This window comes from Harpia harpyja, chromosome 2 (genome assembly GCF_026419915.1).
Source record: "Harpia harpyja isolate bHarHar1 chromosome 2, bHarHar1 primary haplotype, whole genome shotgun sequence".
NCBI lineage: Eukaryota > Metazoa > Chordata > Aves > Accipitriformes > Accipitridae > Harpia > Harpia harpyja.
The window spans coordinates 40081784-40096728 of NC_068941.1; the positions used below are offsets into that span (position 1 = coordinate 40081784).

At 39.4% G+C, this 14945-nt stretch overlaps 1 protein-coding gene across 1 annotated transcript in view; it reads right to left on the reverse strand.

Annotated features, from left to right (window-relative positions):
- The window catches only part of GATB (glutamyl-tRNA amidotransferase subunit B), a 52232-nt gene that overhangs the window by 20367 nt on the left and 16920 nt on the right, over positions 1–14945 (reverse strand). The window contains exons 3-5 of the mRNA XM_052777183.1: positions 7125–7238; positions 3829–4027; positions 2711–2833 (exon numbers count right to left, since the gene is read on the reverse strand). Coding sequence (XP_052633143.1) covers positions 2711–2833; positions 3829–4027; positions 7125–7238 — 436 coding nt within the window. The remainder of the gene's footprint in view (positions 1–2710; positions 2834–3828; positions 4028–7124; positions 7239–14945) is intronic.

A 14945-nucleotide genomic window follows, 5' to 3' on the forward strand; every position in this document is an offset into this window, starting at 1 on the left:
TTCTTCCTTTCCTTCAAGAAACTGCAATCTGCCCCACCCCGCCCCCCAAATTTCCCTGGTTACCAAAAACTGAAACGGAATACAAAGTTATATATAAAAGCATCCTGCACTTTTAGTCCAAAATGGAACAATGTCCTTAGAGATCTTTAATGACTCAACCACAAGTAACTTGTAATTGTATCTTTCTAAGTTTTATCCCTCTAAAGACATCCTTTCTGAGAAGAAAAGGCTTGTCACAGTTATTCAACTAGTCGGAATAAACCACCAGGAGGGGTTATACTAAAGAGAAATATAATTTTTCCCATATTGCACAGTGAACATCTGTAGCCTTCCTCTTTGGTTTTGGTTGGGTTATTGTTTCTTTTTAATTTCAGAGATAAAAAGAAACAAACACTTACTGCTTAGATACAGGAGCATTATTAAAGAGAGCGCAAAATAACTTGGACTTAAACCTGTGAAGACATCTACAGCTTCAGAATCCATTCCGGTCAATAGATGTAAATTGACTAGAGAGGTCTTGGTACACTTTGTAAAAGTAGGCTGGATGATAGTGCACTAACTTCCTCTGCCTTCACAGAGTCTTCCCAGACATGCAAATGAAGGACAAAGGTTCTGGAATGACCCAACAACTCTTTGAAGAAAAGTGTTTTGCATGTGCTCCCTCTTTGAGGTGAAATGAGTACTTGCTCTAAAAGAAGAATAGTCTTGTCCTGCCCTTGCTTCATTTTGAGACATGACCTGCTTCTACTTGGATGTAAGTGTCAATGTGACAAGACAATGAAGTTAATCAGGCATAAGTGAAAGGAGAGCCAGGTCCCAAATGTTCTTAAAAAAGCTTTTTTCCTTTAAGCCCAGCTTCTTTTCCTTTCACTTTGCAATGAAATCATCTTTTCATCTGTTTGTTGTTGATGAAATAACACTGATAAAACCAGGCACTTGTCTTCACTGAACACACCAGTAGAATGAAGGTAAAATATGAGAATGTAAAGCCCTTATTCGAAAGAAAGTAATTATAATGAGAGAAAACCACAGTAGAAAGCCCCTAAACACCACACTGAAAAAAAATCCAAATACTTTTAAAGTCAACTATACTGGAGGAAAAATATTCCCAACACTGGAATTCTCCTCCAAAGTCAGAAATCTCACTGCGATAAAAGATATCATACTGCAATTCCAATGGCAATCTTAGGGCCAAATTCAGTTGTGATAAATGATGGTGTATATGTATGTCCATGAAGGCCTTTGAAGAAGCATGCAAACTGGCTGTTTAATATTAACAACTGTGCCCCATTTGACATGTGTAACACTAGTGAGAGAAAAGATTCAGAAACATATATAATGTCTAGCAATTATTATTTCCCCCTACATTAAATTAGATTTGCATCACTAGCCAACATTTATTGGATCCTGTTTATTGAGTAATACATGGACCACTCTGACTCAGTTCTCTAGGAGATGCATCCACTTATACTATGGACTGAATTTGTTGCCAGAACAGCAAGGCCAACTGTCACAGGCAAAAATATAGCTTACATTGTGAACACTAATAGGTAGCTTATAATTGGGTGTATGTGTGGTCGGGATGAATGCCCAAAACTGTACATTTAAACTCTCAAGCAGAAGCCTGCTATTTGCTAGCTGTAACCATGGGCTGGTTGTAAATTTTGGTAACATTAGGACTAAGCAAAAATGGCATTACCTGAATCCTCCAATTAACAGAGAGACATGAGACAGCATCACCTGTTAGGAGGCTGATCACACGCTGTGCTTCTGTACATCACCTATTGCAAAGACTGGGGCCTTAGGGTTCCAGAAAGAAGAGCTCGTGTCAAAAGCAGGGGTTTCCAAAAGAGGAAGTGGTCTCAGAAGGGTAGCAGTGATCTTGGCTAGAGAGATCCTGCAGGTGGGGGAGGATCCCAAAGATCAGAAAGATGCATGGAGACAAATGCCAGGGAATACCTAGGACCTTGGCCTCTTAACACCTGCGACCAGTATCTGCAAGCCTGCTGCACAGCACAAACCAACACAATTTTCTGGCCCACCTCCCCAAACCAGCAGTGATCTCCTTAGTGGGAAGAGAAATTGAGACCAAGTGAACATAATGCTGGAGGGGAGGGAGAGACGGAGTGAGTCTGTGAAATGATCAAGTAGGGTAAAAGCTGCAGACTCGTTGGTTCTTAAATTAACCCCAGCACCCGTGTCTGCTATGCGCTGTCATTTACTCCATCTCACCCATGACACCAGCACAAGTTTACTGCCTACACCCATTTTATGACTAGCTGCGACCTAACATACAACTTGTAAGATGATCCATGCTCCCACTACTTTGTCCCATAACTTGTATATTCTATAACTAATCCTTACTACAGATCTTCTGTGCTGCAGTCCTGTGGCAAGCAAGAGAGGACAGACAGGGAGAAACACCACAAGAACCCTGGGGACATTCCTTCCTGCCTAGGTTTATCCTGTAAAATTATTGTGTGAGGCAATATAAAATCTAGCACCGCAAAGCTCTGCAGATGAAGGCAGGCCCATAAGAACACCTGAAGCATGGCAGACATTAGGACAGGCTCTGAGGATTCTAAGAACAACAGCCAGAAAAGGCTATGCATTATAAGCAACCAGAGAGCAAAATAACCAGAAGCTGCAAAACTCTGCAAATGCAGAGAATTACTGGTGACAAGGGAACATGCCCTTCCCCCTTCTGTACCTGCCATGACTGCCTGGCTGCTCCCAAGTGTTTGAAGAATGAGCTGAAGCTCTCTGACTGCTGCAGCTGCTTCTTCCCCACAGCACATATCAGGCTCCATGACAACCTCCATGAGGCCAACTCCTATCAGGGAAAGAGACAGGAGATTTTCAACAATAGCTTTTGATCTTGGCATATTAGAGTGCAACTGGCTAAACACATGAAAGCACTTGGGCTTTTTTTGAAAAAAATAAACCCCCATGTATTATTTAGTAACTGTCACTATGGGCCTAGCTGCAGATTGCTATAAAAACTTATCCTCCTATTTTTTTAAAGGAGCAGACAAACTGCAGACAATCCTCCACCCTTTCATGACATGCAGATCAGAAGAACACATTCCTCTTCTGCCCTTCTCCGAGAGAACTCCCATTTAAAGCTAATCCGATTCCAGATTCAAATTTTTTACCTTAACCTAATTTTGGAACAGAGAGAACTGTAAACAGATGTAGTCTAGTTTTTAGCTTCAGGATCCAGCCCTCAAAGAATATGAGCAGCCACAGCCCTTAACTTCAATGGACACTGTAGCACTGTGTCCCAGTCAGGCTAGGCCATCCAGGTTGCTGCCCACGTTGTGTGCTAATTTGGTTCATTCCATTTACAATTTCAAAGTTTGAAGAGAAAATCTACATTTTTTCAAAGCTAATAATTAAAAGAAACGTCTGACTCATGCACTGACAAATTCCAACAGCTGCTCCTTCTATACACAAACTTGATTCACTAGGTCTGTGATTTTTTTTATTTTTTTTTTTTAAACAACAACGGATGCAGTGGCAAGAGCTTAAATAGCTGAGTGGCTGTGACTGACACATACAGTTTTGAGCAAACTGGAGCCAACAGACTCCTAACTTGCTATAGCCAATTGCCATCAACCAACAGCAATGGGAAAGGTCCACTGCCCATTAAAAAATTCAAGTATTCCCCTGCTTCAAGTGTAATGGTCATTTTGATGCATTTTTATTTTCAAGGAGAGAGACATCAGGCTGTTTTTATTTTCCACCTGTTCCCTGTCACCCATTTACCTTTAAAGACTCATCTTACACAGAAAGGAGGAGAAAAATAGGAAAATAATCCAAGCCTACCAGCCCTATTCAAGTCAATGAGAGTCTGGCTCCTTGTGTCATCATGAAGACTCTTTCCACTGTCTTGCTCCAACTGAATTTGTTTAATCCTCACAGTTTTGGTCACCATCTGGCTCATTTTGTTGTCTATGCAGAGACTGTATGACAGTCTTCCATTCACCGCAATAGGAACTCTTTGCTGAGTGATTTGATAGCCAGTCTGTCAACAAAATTAGCTTTATACTCAAATAAAACATTCACTTTTCAGAAAGCAGCAGCATGACCAAGTGCAAATATTATAGACTAAGAACAAAACTGAAAATGCAACAACTTCATAGTGACCTATATAAGAAGATAGAACACATGCACATATAAATTCAGAAGTTATTTTGCTTAGCTGGAAAGGAAGCAAGCTAGAAGATGGGTCTAGAATTTGACATACCTGTGAGAAGCTGGAGGTCTGGAAGAAATAAGAGCACTCCTCAATACAGACAAGTATAAGATACCATACTAATACAGAAATAATCAATAATCAACTGCACAACCACTTGCCAATGATGACATAAATTTCACTGATACTGCCTTGGGGCAGGAAATGGACTAGAAGAGGTTCTTCAACGCCTGTGGTTCCCTGATCATGTCTGAAGCCAGTTACCATATTCCATCCCCAAGCTGGGACTATCATTCATCCTCCCATCAGGCTGAATATCTCTCTCCACCTGTTCAGAACTTTACTTATTAGAGGGGAGGTGAGGGAGAGGGAAGGGGGGGTGGAAATCAAGAAAATAAGAAAGCTCAATTTCATTAATGTAGCAATTTAAAAGATAGACACTGCAACCCCACATAAGGCACACAGCTGGTAAATGCCACCTCATGCCTGGGACTCCACTCAAAGGGGAAACTGCTAGCCAGAAAGGGGGCTGCCAGTGACAAGGTATTGGAATAACTGCAATGATGTAAAAATACAGAAGTGAATCAATTACTCTGTTGAGGTAGGGTCCCCATCTCTTCCTCCTTCCTAGCCTGCTTGTGCCCGCAGAGGTGAGAATTAAAAAAAAAGAAAAGCCTGCCAGATTTCAATGAATTGGGAGGAGCATTTGCATATTTTGCAGGGAGGACGAGGTTACTCTTAAAAGGTAGAGATGGTGACAGTGCATTGGAATGGAGAACAATGGTCTGGCCCTGTGAACAGCTCAATTTATATATGCAATGAAGTGCATGACCTTCTAGCCATAATCACTATGAGAAAAATAAAATAACTGACTCTATGCAGCCTATGCTAATCACACAGCTCTTCCCATCTCCTAAAACTTCTCATTAAAGTGATTTTTGTAAAGCCTGAAATAGCAAGTGACAATAAATAACAAGAATCCCATTTCCCATCCAAAGCCCCATTTTCAGGAGTAACAATAATCCCATTGTCAAATGACCCTAAGAGCTGGATTTATTTTATCTGTTCTATACAGCTCATTAGCCTAAACTCTGCATCTTATTACAGGGTTCCTGACTAGATGTTTCACTATGAAATGCAGGTCGGGCCATTTATTGTCAGTGCTTAAACTGCAGAAGTCAGCCAGTAGAAAGCCAGAATTACATGTTTGAAGCTAATAAAATGTGTCAGCATCTCCTTTAACCCAATGTCCATGCTTATCTGACCTGAGGATCCCGTAACTCATGTCTGCAGACAATGGCAGCCCATTTGGCGCTGTACACACCTTCTTCCACCTCACTCTTCTCTAAACACATGGATGCGGTTTCTTTCTTATGACAACATTCTTCCATATAGCTTCTATACAGTAGACTGATAGCAGCAGACATCACAAGAATATGAGAGATTGTTTTCAGTTTAACAGCAGAAGCACCAAAAGTGGCTTGCAAACAAGTTTGTGATGTTTTTGGTGTTTCTTTATGATGTGTAAAGGAATTTTGAAAGTTGTATGTATTTCCTGCTATTTCACTTTTTTCTCCTTCAGGTCTGGAAATGGGCTTTAAGATAGTATTACAAGTAAGAAAAAAAAAGTATTGGCAATTCAAACTGCTAAGTTTGCGGTTTACATTCCCAGTAGCTCACTACAGAGCCCCCAACAAAAGGGCCTCTTAATGGCTCACAAACATTAGCAAAGTTATCCACAGAAACCAAATCAGTAATTATATCAATTTCACAGAAAAGCCACAAGTTCCCAACCTGGAAGAAAACAGAACAGAAATCTCTTCTGAGATCCAGGTCTCCAGTGGACAGCTATAGCATAATTCTCTTTCTAAGGTGGGAAGCAATTGTATTTGAATACGTGTTGTGTAACTTCAAAATATTTCCAGTGCCTGAACAAAATAGTGGGAGAGAAAGTAGTTTGGTGAATAATACAGCACCTCTACACTTTAATATGGGACCTGAGAAATCTCCCACTCTGCTTCTCCGGATGTCCAGGACACCTCACCTAAAGAGAGGATAAGCTAACATGCCTGATCTTTCTCAGATAAAACAGATTTTTTTATTTTAGTGCAGTCATCAGATCTTCACCCCAAAATAAGAGGAAGTAAAACTAGTGTCCTCCCTTTGACAGGTTAGTGTTAAACTGAACATTCAGTACAAATAAGCTGACAGAAAAAAAAAAGTTTAAAATTAGAAAGGTTTAATTTCATTAAAATAGAAAAGAAGGGTCAAACACTGCTGCATCCTGTTGCAAAGACAGGAGTCAGGTTCTTAAATTAATTCAATATTTCTACACCCATATCAAGTGCAGCAAAATGCAGTTGACTTCCAGTGACACCTTCTACCAAATGTGAAAGCTACCAACAAACCATACTGCAAAGACTCAGCTTCTCTGTTTTTTTTTTTTTATTTATTGGAACTGCTGACTGAGAAAGTTTTAAAGGGAAATTAAGTATTTTTAAGTCCCTAAGCACACACGAGAAGGACACTATTATGTTTATACCACTGGAACCTGTGTTTGTTATACATTCACTTTAAATGAAGGACTATTATCAGACTGCTTTTACCCTAACAGACAATTAGTACTAAACACCAGGAAGGGAGAACTTAAGGGGCAAAGCAGCTCCAGCTCCCAATTCAATTACATTAAGCTACTGGAATCGTGCAGCTAAGCAAGGAGTCAGCAATCAGAGCAATCATATTTAATCAGTGAGCACTAGGGTACAGCTGTCTACTCATAAGGGCACAGTGCAGCATCCTGTTGGAGTGAGCAGAACACTGACTGAAAACAGAAAAAGCATCTCTTCACTCATCCCCTATTGCCATCCGTACTCCAGACTTGACCTTTCCTACAGCTGTAAAGGGACCAGCCATACTGTGTACTTACAGGCAGATCTGCATAGAAATAGTGTTTTCTGTCAAACAAGGACTTCTTGTTTATGCTGCAGTTGAGTGCCAGGCCTGTCATCACTGCTGCTTCTACACATCTCCTGTTGAGAACCTAAGGAAACATGACACATGGTTTTTGCTCAGATACTCAGTATGTAACAAATGTTGTCTCCCACACATTGCCTTATATTGAGCATACATTCAATTTTGCTTGCCTTCAGCCACCACTAGATCTCCTTCCTTGTGTGGGTAGCTCTTATTCATCATTGAAGTCATGGTAGCTACAAATCTGCAAAGCTTTAAGATGAAAAAACAAGCCATTCAGTTGTTTTGTCATGCCACATAAGGAGGCGTGCACTGCTCTGGCTTGCTACTTTTGCAAACATTCCAGTACTTTTGAATCTTAGAGGGTGCAAGAGACAAACCATGGCAAATGGTAATTGACTTGTAACTAGCTGTCAACTCATACTGGGAACTGGAAACACAGGGGATTTGGATTAGGGAACTGCAGTGCCATTTCAGTAAAACACTACAGTACACCTGTAACCACAGAACCACAGTGAATTCATGAGTATCTACAGGTAGATTTCAATGCTTTGCTTAACCAGGATGAAATTAAGCACACTTACATGCTGCCATGGTTTAACCCCAGCCAGCAACTAAGCACCACACAGCCACTCACTCCTCCCTTCACCACCCCAGTGGGATGGGGAGGACAATTGAAAACAAGTAAAACTCATGGGTTGAGATAGCTGAGTTTAATAATTGAAATAAAAAGAGATAATAATAATAATAATAATAATAATAATAATAATGAAAAGGAAGATAACAAAAAGTGAGTGAAACATAACCTGAGAAAGACAAGTGATGCACAATGCCAATTGCTCACCACCCGCTGACCAATGCTCAGCCAGTCCCTGAGCAGCGATCTGCCCCTCCCAGACAACTCCCCCCAGTATACTGGACATGATGTCACATGGTATGGAATATCCCTTTGGCCAGTTTGGGTCAGCTGCCCTGGCTGCGTCCCCTCTCAACTTCTTGTGCCCCTCCAGCCTTCTTGCTGGCAGGGCATGAGAAGCTGAAAAATCCTTAATATAAACACTACTTAGCAACAACTAAACACATTGGTGTGTTAACAACATTATTCTCATACTAAATCAAAAACACAGCACTGTACCAACTACTAGGAAGACAATTAACTCTACCCCAGCCAAAACCAGGACACATGCTTTGCTAAAACAGAACCAAAGAGACATCAATTGATCTCATGGCTACAAGTATACATGCATTTCCATTAGCCAGGTAACCCATGGGATTAAGGTTCTTGCAGAATGCCACGTGATCTGAAGACCCAGTACGGCCTTCAGGAAGAAATAAAGGAGTTAAATGCAGTTTCTCACCATGGACCCATCACTCTCAGTGCTACACCCTTCTAACTCCTCAGCAGTGTCAGGATCCAGAGGAGAAAGAAAAATCCACTCCAAAGAGTACTAACAAGCAATGTTTCAAAGTTATGTTTTTCCCAATGTGCTCTCATTAATTTAACAGTTGGTTTAACTAACACCAAATGGATAAAACTGAAAAGAAAGTAAGACTGAATTTGTCTTAGTTACAACTCTGACATGCTCACACTTACAGTATTTTGAAACAGGAACAGAACTTTATCCATCTTATTCTGCACTGTACAGCTGCCAAGAAGTCAACTTCCACCAGGACCATTAAAGGGGCACATTATGTAAAAGAATCTACATGACTTCATCTGCATTGACCAGAACATAAAAGGCCTAAATAATGTCTTCTTCAATGTTTCTGACAGTATTTGCTTTTTATATTCTCCAGCCTGATTTCTGAAAACAGATTAAGCAACTGTACATTTCCCATCATCCCATGTCTTCAGCCGGAAAAAGAATCTCTTTGCTTCACTCGTCTAATATTTCAAAAATCAAAATAATAAGAGAAAATATAAAAAACTCTTCATGTAACAGAAACTTAAAAATTGCTTATACAGAAAAGAAATTAAATATTTAAGACATTTAACGAGGGAACTTTCAGATCTTTAGTGTAGCTATATATGGCTAACTAGAACACATCATCTGTTCAGGCATATTTTATTTATTAAAAAATTTAAAAGATACATAAAGCAAATTTTAAACAAGAAAAAAGGAAGAACCATTTCCCTTTGAAATACTGATCCACAGCAAAATTAATGCAATTAGTCCTGACTGTAATCTAAAGCAAAATTGGTAACTACGAAATATTAATTTATTTTAGTATCATAGCAGCAGTTCATTATATAGGAGATGCTCCTGTTTTCAGCAATTAAATGCTTCCAGACAGTACAGATACTTTTTTTTACTGTTCAAGGAAACTTGTAACAGTGTTAGTCAAATTGTTCAATGTTCAAAATATCATAATATTTCTAAATACACAGGCAGAATTTCCTCCTACTAAAGCCTTATGGCATGATCCTGTTCAGCTTTACAAATTAGGGAGGACCATGCCAGTCAGCTCTTTAACAACTGGTCACCAGAAACCATTAAGGCTTCCATAAAGGCTGGGTAGACTCAAAACACCACTGTGTCAAAGTAGTGAACTGGTATCTTGCTACATTTCCTGATGGTGCAGGGGTTGTAACTGATTGTAATCGGAGAAGGAGACAAAACCCAACTCCAAAGTGTTCATAATCAGATGACTCTCTACTTCCTCAAAAATCAAAACTTATCTGTTTAATACTGCTCCATTTCTGAAGGACAACTACTACCCATTCCAGTGATCACGGCTATGCACATAAAGCAGACTTGTTTAAGCAAACTACTACTTTTCCTTCAAAAAAGCCTAGCTTTTCAAATAATGTGCAATAATAAACATCAATTCAGTATGTGAAACTTCCCATACTAATGACCTAGAATAAGTCCCCCAAGCGTGTTTATGCAGTAAGCTGTTATTAAGTTGACAGCTTTGACTAGCACCAAAGATTTAAATTACTGGCTTGAACTGACAAGCTGCCAGTCTGGTATGTTAGCAAAGTGCTGGCCTTGAAAGCAAGCTGTGTAGTTCCTGCAATGGCTATGGACAAAACACAAGAGCCTATCAAGCCTTCTTAAATACATCTGGTCTTCTAAAATGGAAGCATCTCTCCTAGGCATTTATTTAAAGAAATTCCTAGAGAGCTATCACAAAAGGAAATGTAAATTGTTTGTATTAGAAACTCATGAGAAACCTTAACAATGGCATCACACCACCAGCACCATTTCCCTTGTAGCTACACTATCCTGCTAGAGCACCATGGTAACTGAGCTCTAAAGAAATGAAAGAACAATGCAACCAAGATCTTTCTTTTTCTGATAGTCATCTATTCTTTATAGCTAGTTCACAAGTAGAAAGACTCCTTTAAAAATTTATCATCTTTATTTGCAAGGTCAGTTTAGTCAAGACCTTGGTTTTAAATACAAGACTACTCAATAGCCATACAAAACTATACACAATACCTTCAACAGCATAAATATCCACCAAAAGCAATTTTTTAACAGTTTTTTCTTTAACAGCATGTTTACTCCTTATGTTAATACATTAGAGAAAGCTGGCCCCCATTTAGGTGAAGAGATATGTTTCTATATTTAGCAAATGATCATTTTTACATTTTAAAGAGACTAGGTATGCAGTTTCTTGTTTTGCTAATGAGTATTATATAGGATAAGTTGGGAAAAAATGAAGAAACATCTAGATCTCTCTCCTGGAAAAAGTTTGTTTTTGCTAGCTTTAAAAACAAACAAACAAACAAAAGTAATCTTTGCCATAACAGTGGCACCCAGGAAGCCTAAGTTATGGAACAAAGTATTCCTTGTACTAAACACATCAAATTAAAATAATTCCCCAGAAATTTTAGAAGTTTTTGATTCTAGGTCACACATTATTAATAAATAATTAATAAAGTAGATTTCATATTAATTGGCTATCTTAAGACCTTCATTCCTACTTATAATCATGAAGAAATCAGCCTTAATCAGATTAACTACAGGACTGTTTATCTAAGAAACATTTAATTTTAGCTCCTTTTCATTCAAAATAACAGCTGGAAGAAGGAAGTAGTGCAAGGTACTTAGCCAGCTCTCTGTAGACCAGGCAGTAATATTTAGAAACCTCAACAGATAGATCTAATCATATTTCCTAGTACTCCCATTTCATATCAGTCTGATTTTTATTTGCTTCTACTAATGGATATACTCAGTCTTACTATTCTTGCTGTGTTAAAAGTATCAACTTGCTCCAATATATGGTTCTTCAAAGTGCAATCATAAGTTAAACTTCAAAATAAACTCCTCTTGTATCTACTTAGTCTAAATGTAATTGTGACTGTTCAGTCTGACACTGCAGATGAGTACTTCAATGCAGTGTTCTTCCTTGGCACACTCCCATGCACACAGAAGGGCATAACTGCCTTGTAGCTATGCATGTACAGAACATACGTTACAATAAATTAAGAGCTAACCATTTCCCAAATGACCCATTTATTTCAACAGGTCTAGAATCAGACCCCATCCCTCTAAGCATACAGTAAAAATTTAAAAAACAAGCCAACGTAAGTCTTGTCATTTGTTTGGTCTGCAAAGAGCGCACATATTCCAAAAACAAAGGTCTCTAACTGCAGGAGACATCTAAATAGAAGGCCAGCTTCAGTTTAGGGTCTTCTGCATTTCAGTCCAGCATCTACTTCACAGCATATTTCCTACCCTAATATGAACATTATGTTTGTATCCCTAAGGAAAGCAGCAAGAGAGTAGAGGAGGAAGCACCAGACATTTTAAATTAAGATCTTAGATAAATAGAAAGAGGTTTCAGCTTAAGAGAACAAAATGGCAACTGGGAAGCTGAGGCAGCAAAGGAAGATTGGGGTGGTGGGTGGGCGGGTGGCATGAAATATACCTTAATACATTTTGTAACTTTATCTTTCTGCAGTCTGGTACCGAAGATGTATGCTGCTATACAAAACGCATTATTATTCCTAACCTTGTCTGATGGCAAAGTTGGCTTACAGTGATCTAGCACACACTCATTCAAGTCGTTATCTTAAAACCAGGCAAGTCTGACATTTTAAGAAGCACCCAGCTCCCAAACATGTTACTTTATGTGTACTCAAAGAATAGGAGGGCACACTTTCTCGAAGCTGAAGAGCTAGCCTGAGAGCTCATATCACAAGGTTTAGAATTGGAGGAAGCATTTTCCAGTGTCAGTGATGACCAGAAAAATTCAGCAGCAGTAGGGAGAAATGCTGACCCCTGGGAATAAGAAAAATAGGAAGGTATCACCAGATACAAAGCTATTTAAATACTGACCAACCTCTGGGTTGCTCAGCCCTTTCAGACAGGGGTTGCTAAAAAAACACAGAAGGAAAAATCCATTCAGACCGCTGTGTGGCCGAAGGGCTCGATGGTCTCAGTGGAATAAATCTGTTTTCTGGAGTGGTAGGGAAGCAGCCAATCCAGTAGCACTGCCTCAAACTATTGATCTTTGTGTCTCAGATCCCAGCAGCAGCAGCTAAAACCAAATAAATTTCTACCATGCAGAACCGGTTCCACGCAGGAGAACCCACAGGGAAGATAAAACAACGGTGATAATATGGTTCATGATATCCACAATCAAACACTGTGCTTCTATGGTGTTCCCACCAATAAGTCCAGTATCCCTCTAACATCCATGCCCTCCCTGTTGACAGCACAGTGTTCTGCATCTGCCACATCTTCTCCTGACCTGTTATAAGGATGGTCCCTCTCTTAACGCCAGTTGAAATTTAAACCATTGATAATGCTACGTGATCCAGGACAAGTTAAATACAGGAAGATCCAGGGAAAACACTTCACTGCTGCTGGAGGTAGGGGACTGAGCAATGGCTAAAACCTAAGTTACAGAATGTGGTAAAATCCAAAATCAACCAGAGCTTTGAGGTGGACCTTCTCAGACCTTTTTTCCTACTCTGAGCTCCACAAAAAAGGCTAAAAAAGGCTTTTAAACATGAATAACATCTGCCTTCTTCACTATAACCTAGATTGTTTAACTTGTAAAATAGAGAAAATTCAGAACACTTAGGACAGAACAGAGTTTATAAACCAACCCCTGCCCTGTTTATCCTTGCAGATGGTCCTTTGCTTGTAGGCTTGGGGAGGGCCAGCTCTGTGGTTTTCTTAGTTGTAACAAATTCTGACCTTTGATACACATTGACTGTCATTTTCTGTCATTTCTAAGTCTTGGCTATCTGCTCTCTGCTCCTTCCTGCAATCTTTGCGTGTCTGAAAGCCCACACTAAACACACACTAAAAATTCCCAGGCCTTTGCTCCAACTCCCTCATCCCTTTTTCCTCCATTTGCTGTCTCCTGAAAAACGCTTATTTGCTCTCCAAAGAGCTAGCCATCTTTACCTCCAGGCTGACCCAGATCTCTTAAGAAAGCAAAACATACAAATTGAGAAGAAGTGGTCTATCACACATAGAGACAATATACTAATTCAGGAAAACAATAGGCGACATAATGCAACAAGTCTTGCAAAAAGCTATGAGGAAAGCAAAGTAAAATTCTTTGTTTGTAACAAAGTTGTTCTGGAATAGCAGAACCAACTAAGACTAATTTCCTATAAATAATTGCCCTAGTTTGTTTTACCTAAGTGTTACCTCAGTAACACTCTCTCCTTCATGATTCCCCCATCTTCTCCCCATTTCATCAAACATCCCAAATTGAGTATAAAGTGTCACAAATATCTGAATAGCAGCAGCCCAACCAAATAAAGCTCAGAGCAGTGGGGAGAAGAGAGAAGAGACTCAACTGCTACTTTCCTCTTCATTTGCTTGCTAATATATTCACAAAAACCTCTACAAACCTGAATTTTTTTGAGGCAAATTTGGCTGAACTTGGCAGTGAAACTGCAAAACTAGCATTTCTGTATAGAAAACAATGGTTGCAGTGGCAAAATCTGCACATGTAACTAATAAACGCAAGTTGCAGAAGCTTACATAATCCTCTCAAAATCAAATACACAGTCATAATATATTTAAGGTGGCAAGGTGGCTGATAATCAGAGAGAACACAAATTAATTTTACCCCAGGAACCAATTACAGCCTAATTGCACCAAGATAGGTTTCAAACAAAATACATAAACCTGATGGTTACACAACATTACAGGAGACAGCTAACCATGAAGAGAACAAAGACCCAGCCTACAATTATCTGTCATTACTGTTGGACAATGTTTCCTAAATACCTTTCAATGAAAAAACTCTTCAAAGAAAAAATTGTTAAGAACGAAGTAGCAAGATGTCAGTTTGCAAAGTTAAAATGCTAACAAATTGGTAGACCCATGATTGTTACAGAAACTTTTGCTTAAGAGAGCACTGCTTTCATAAACATATATACAATATATACTGAGACGGGGAACCAAAGGAACCTTAGTAGATATAGTAGATATATGAATGTAGATAGGAATTGTTTAATAATTATCTAGCTTATAATGAAATTAAAGAAGTTTCAATAGAGGTAGACATGGCCCAAGGGGATGAGAAGTGATGTTTAACGTTTCCATTGTTGAGGCTGACTGAGACAGGAGATAGTCCCTGATAAGAATCAGCAGTGACTCCAAGAACCAGCCAAGACCGACCTTGTGATTTGGACAAATGCCAAGGGACAACTGAGTCTGCGCAGGGACAGAAGGTTAAGAGTTCACTGTGAAGAAGACATACAGCCTTCATCTTCACGACCACCAGACGACCACCATAAGGAGGCACTGCGCAAGCGCAGTTGAAAGGAAACTATGGAAATGACTTCCTAGAG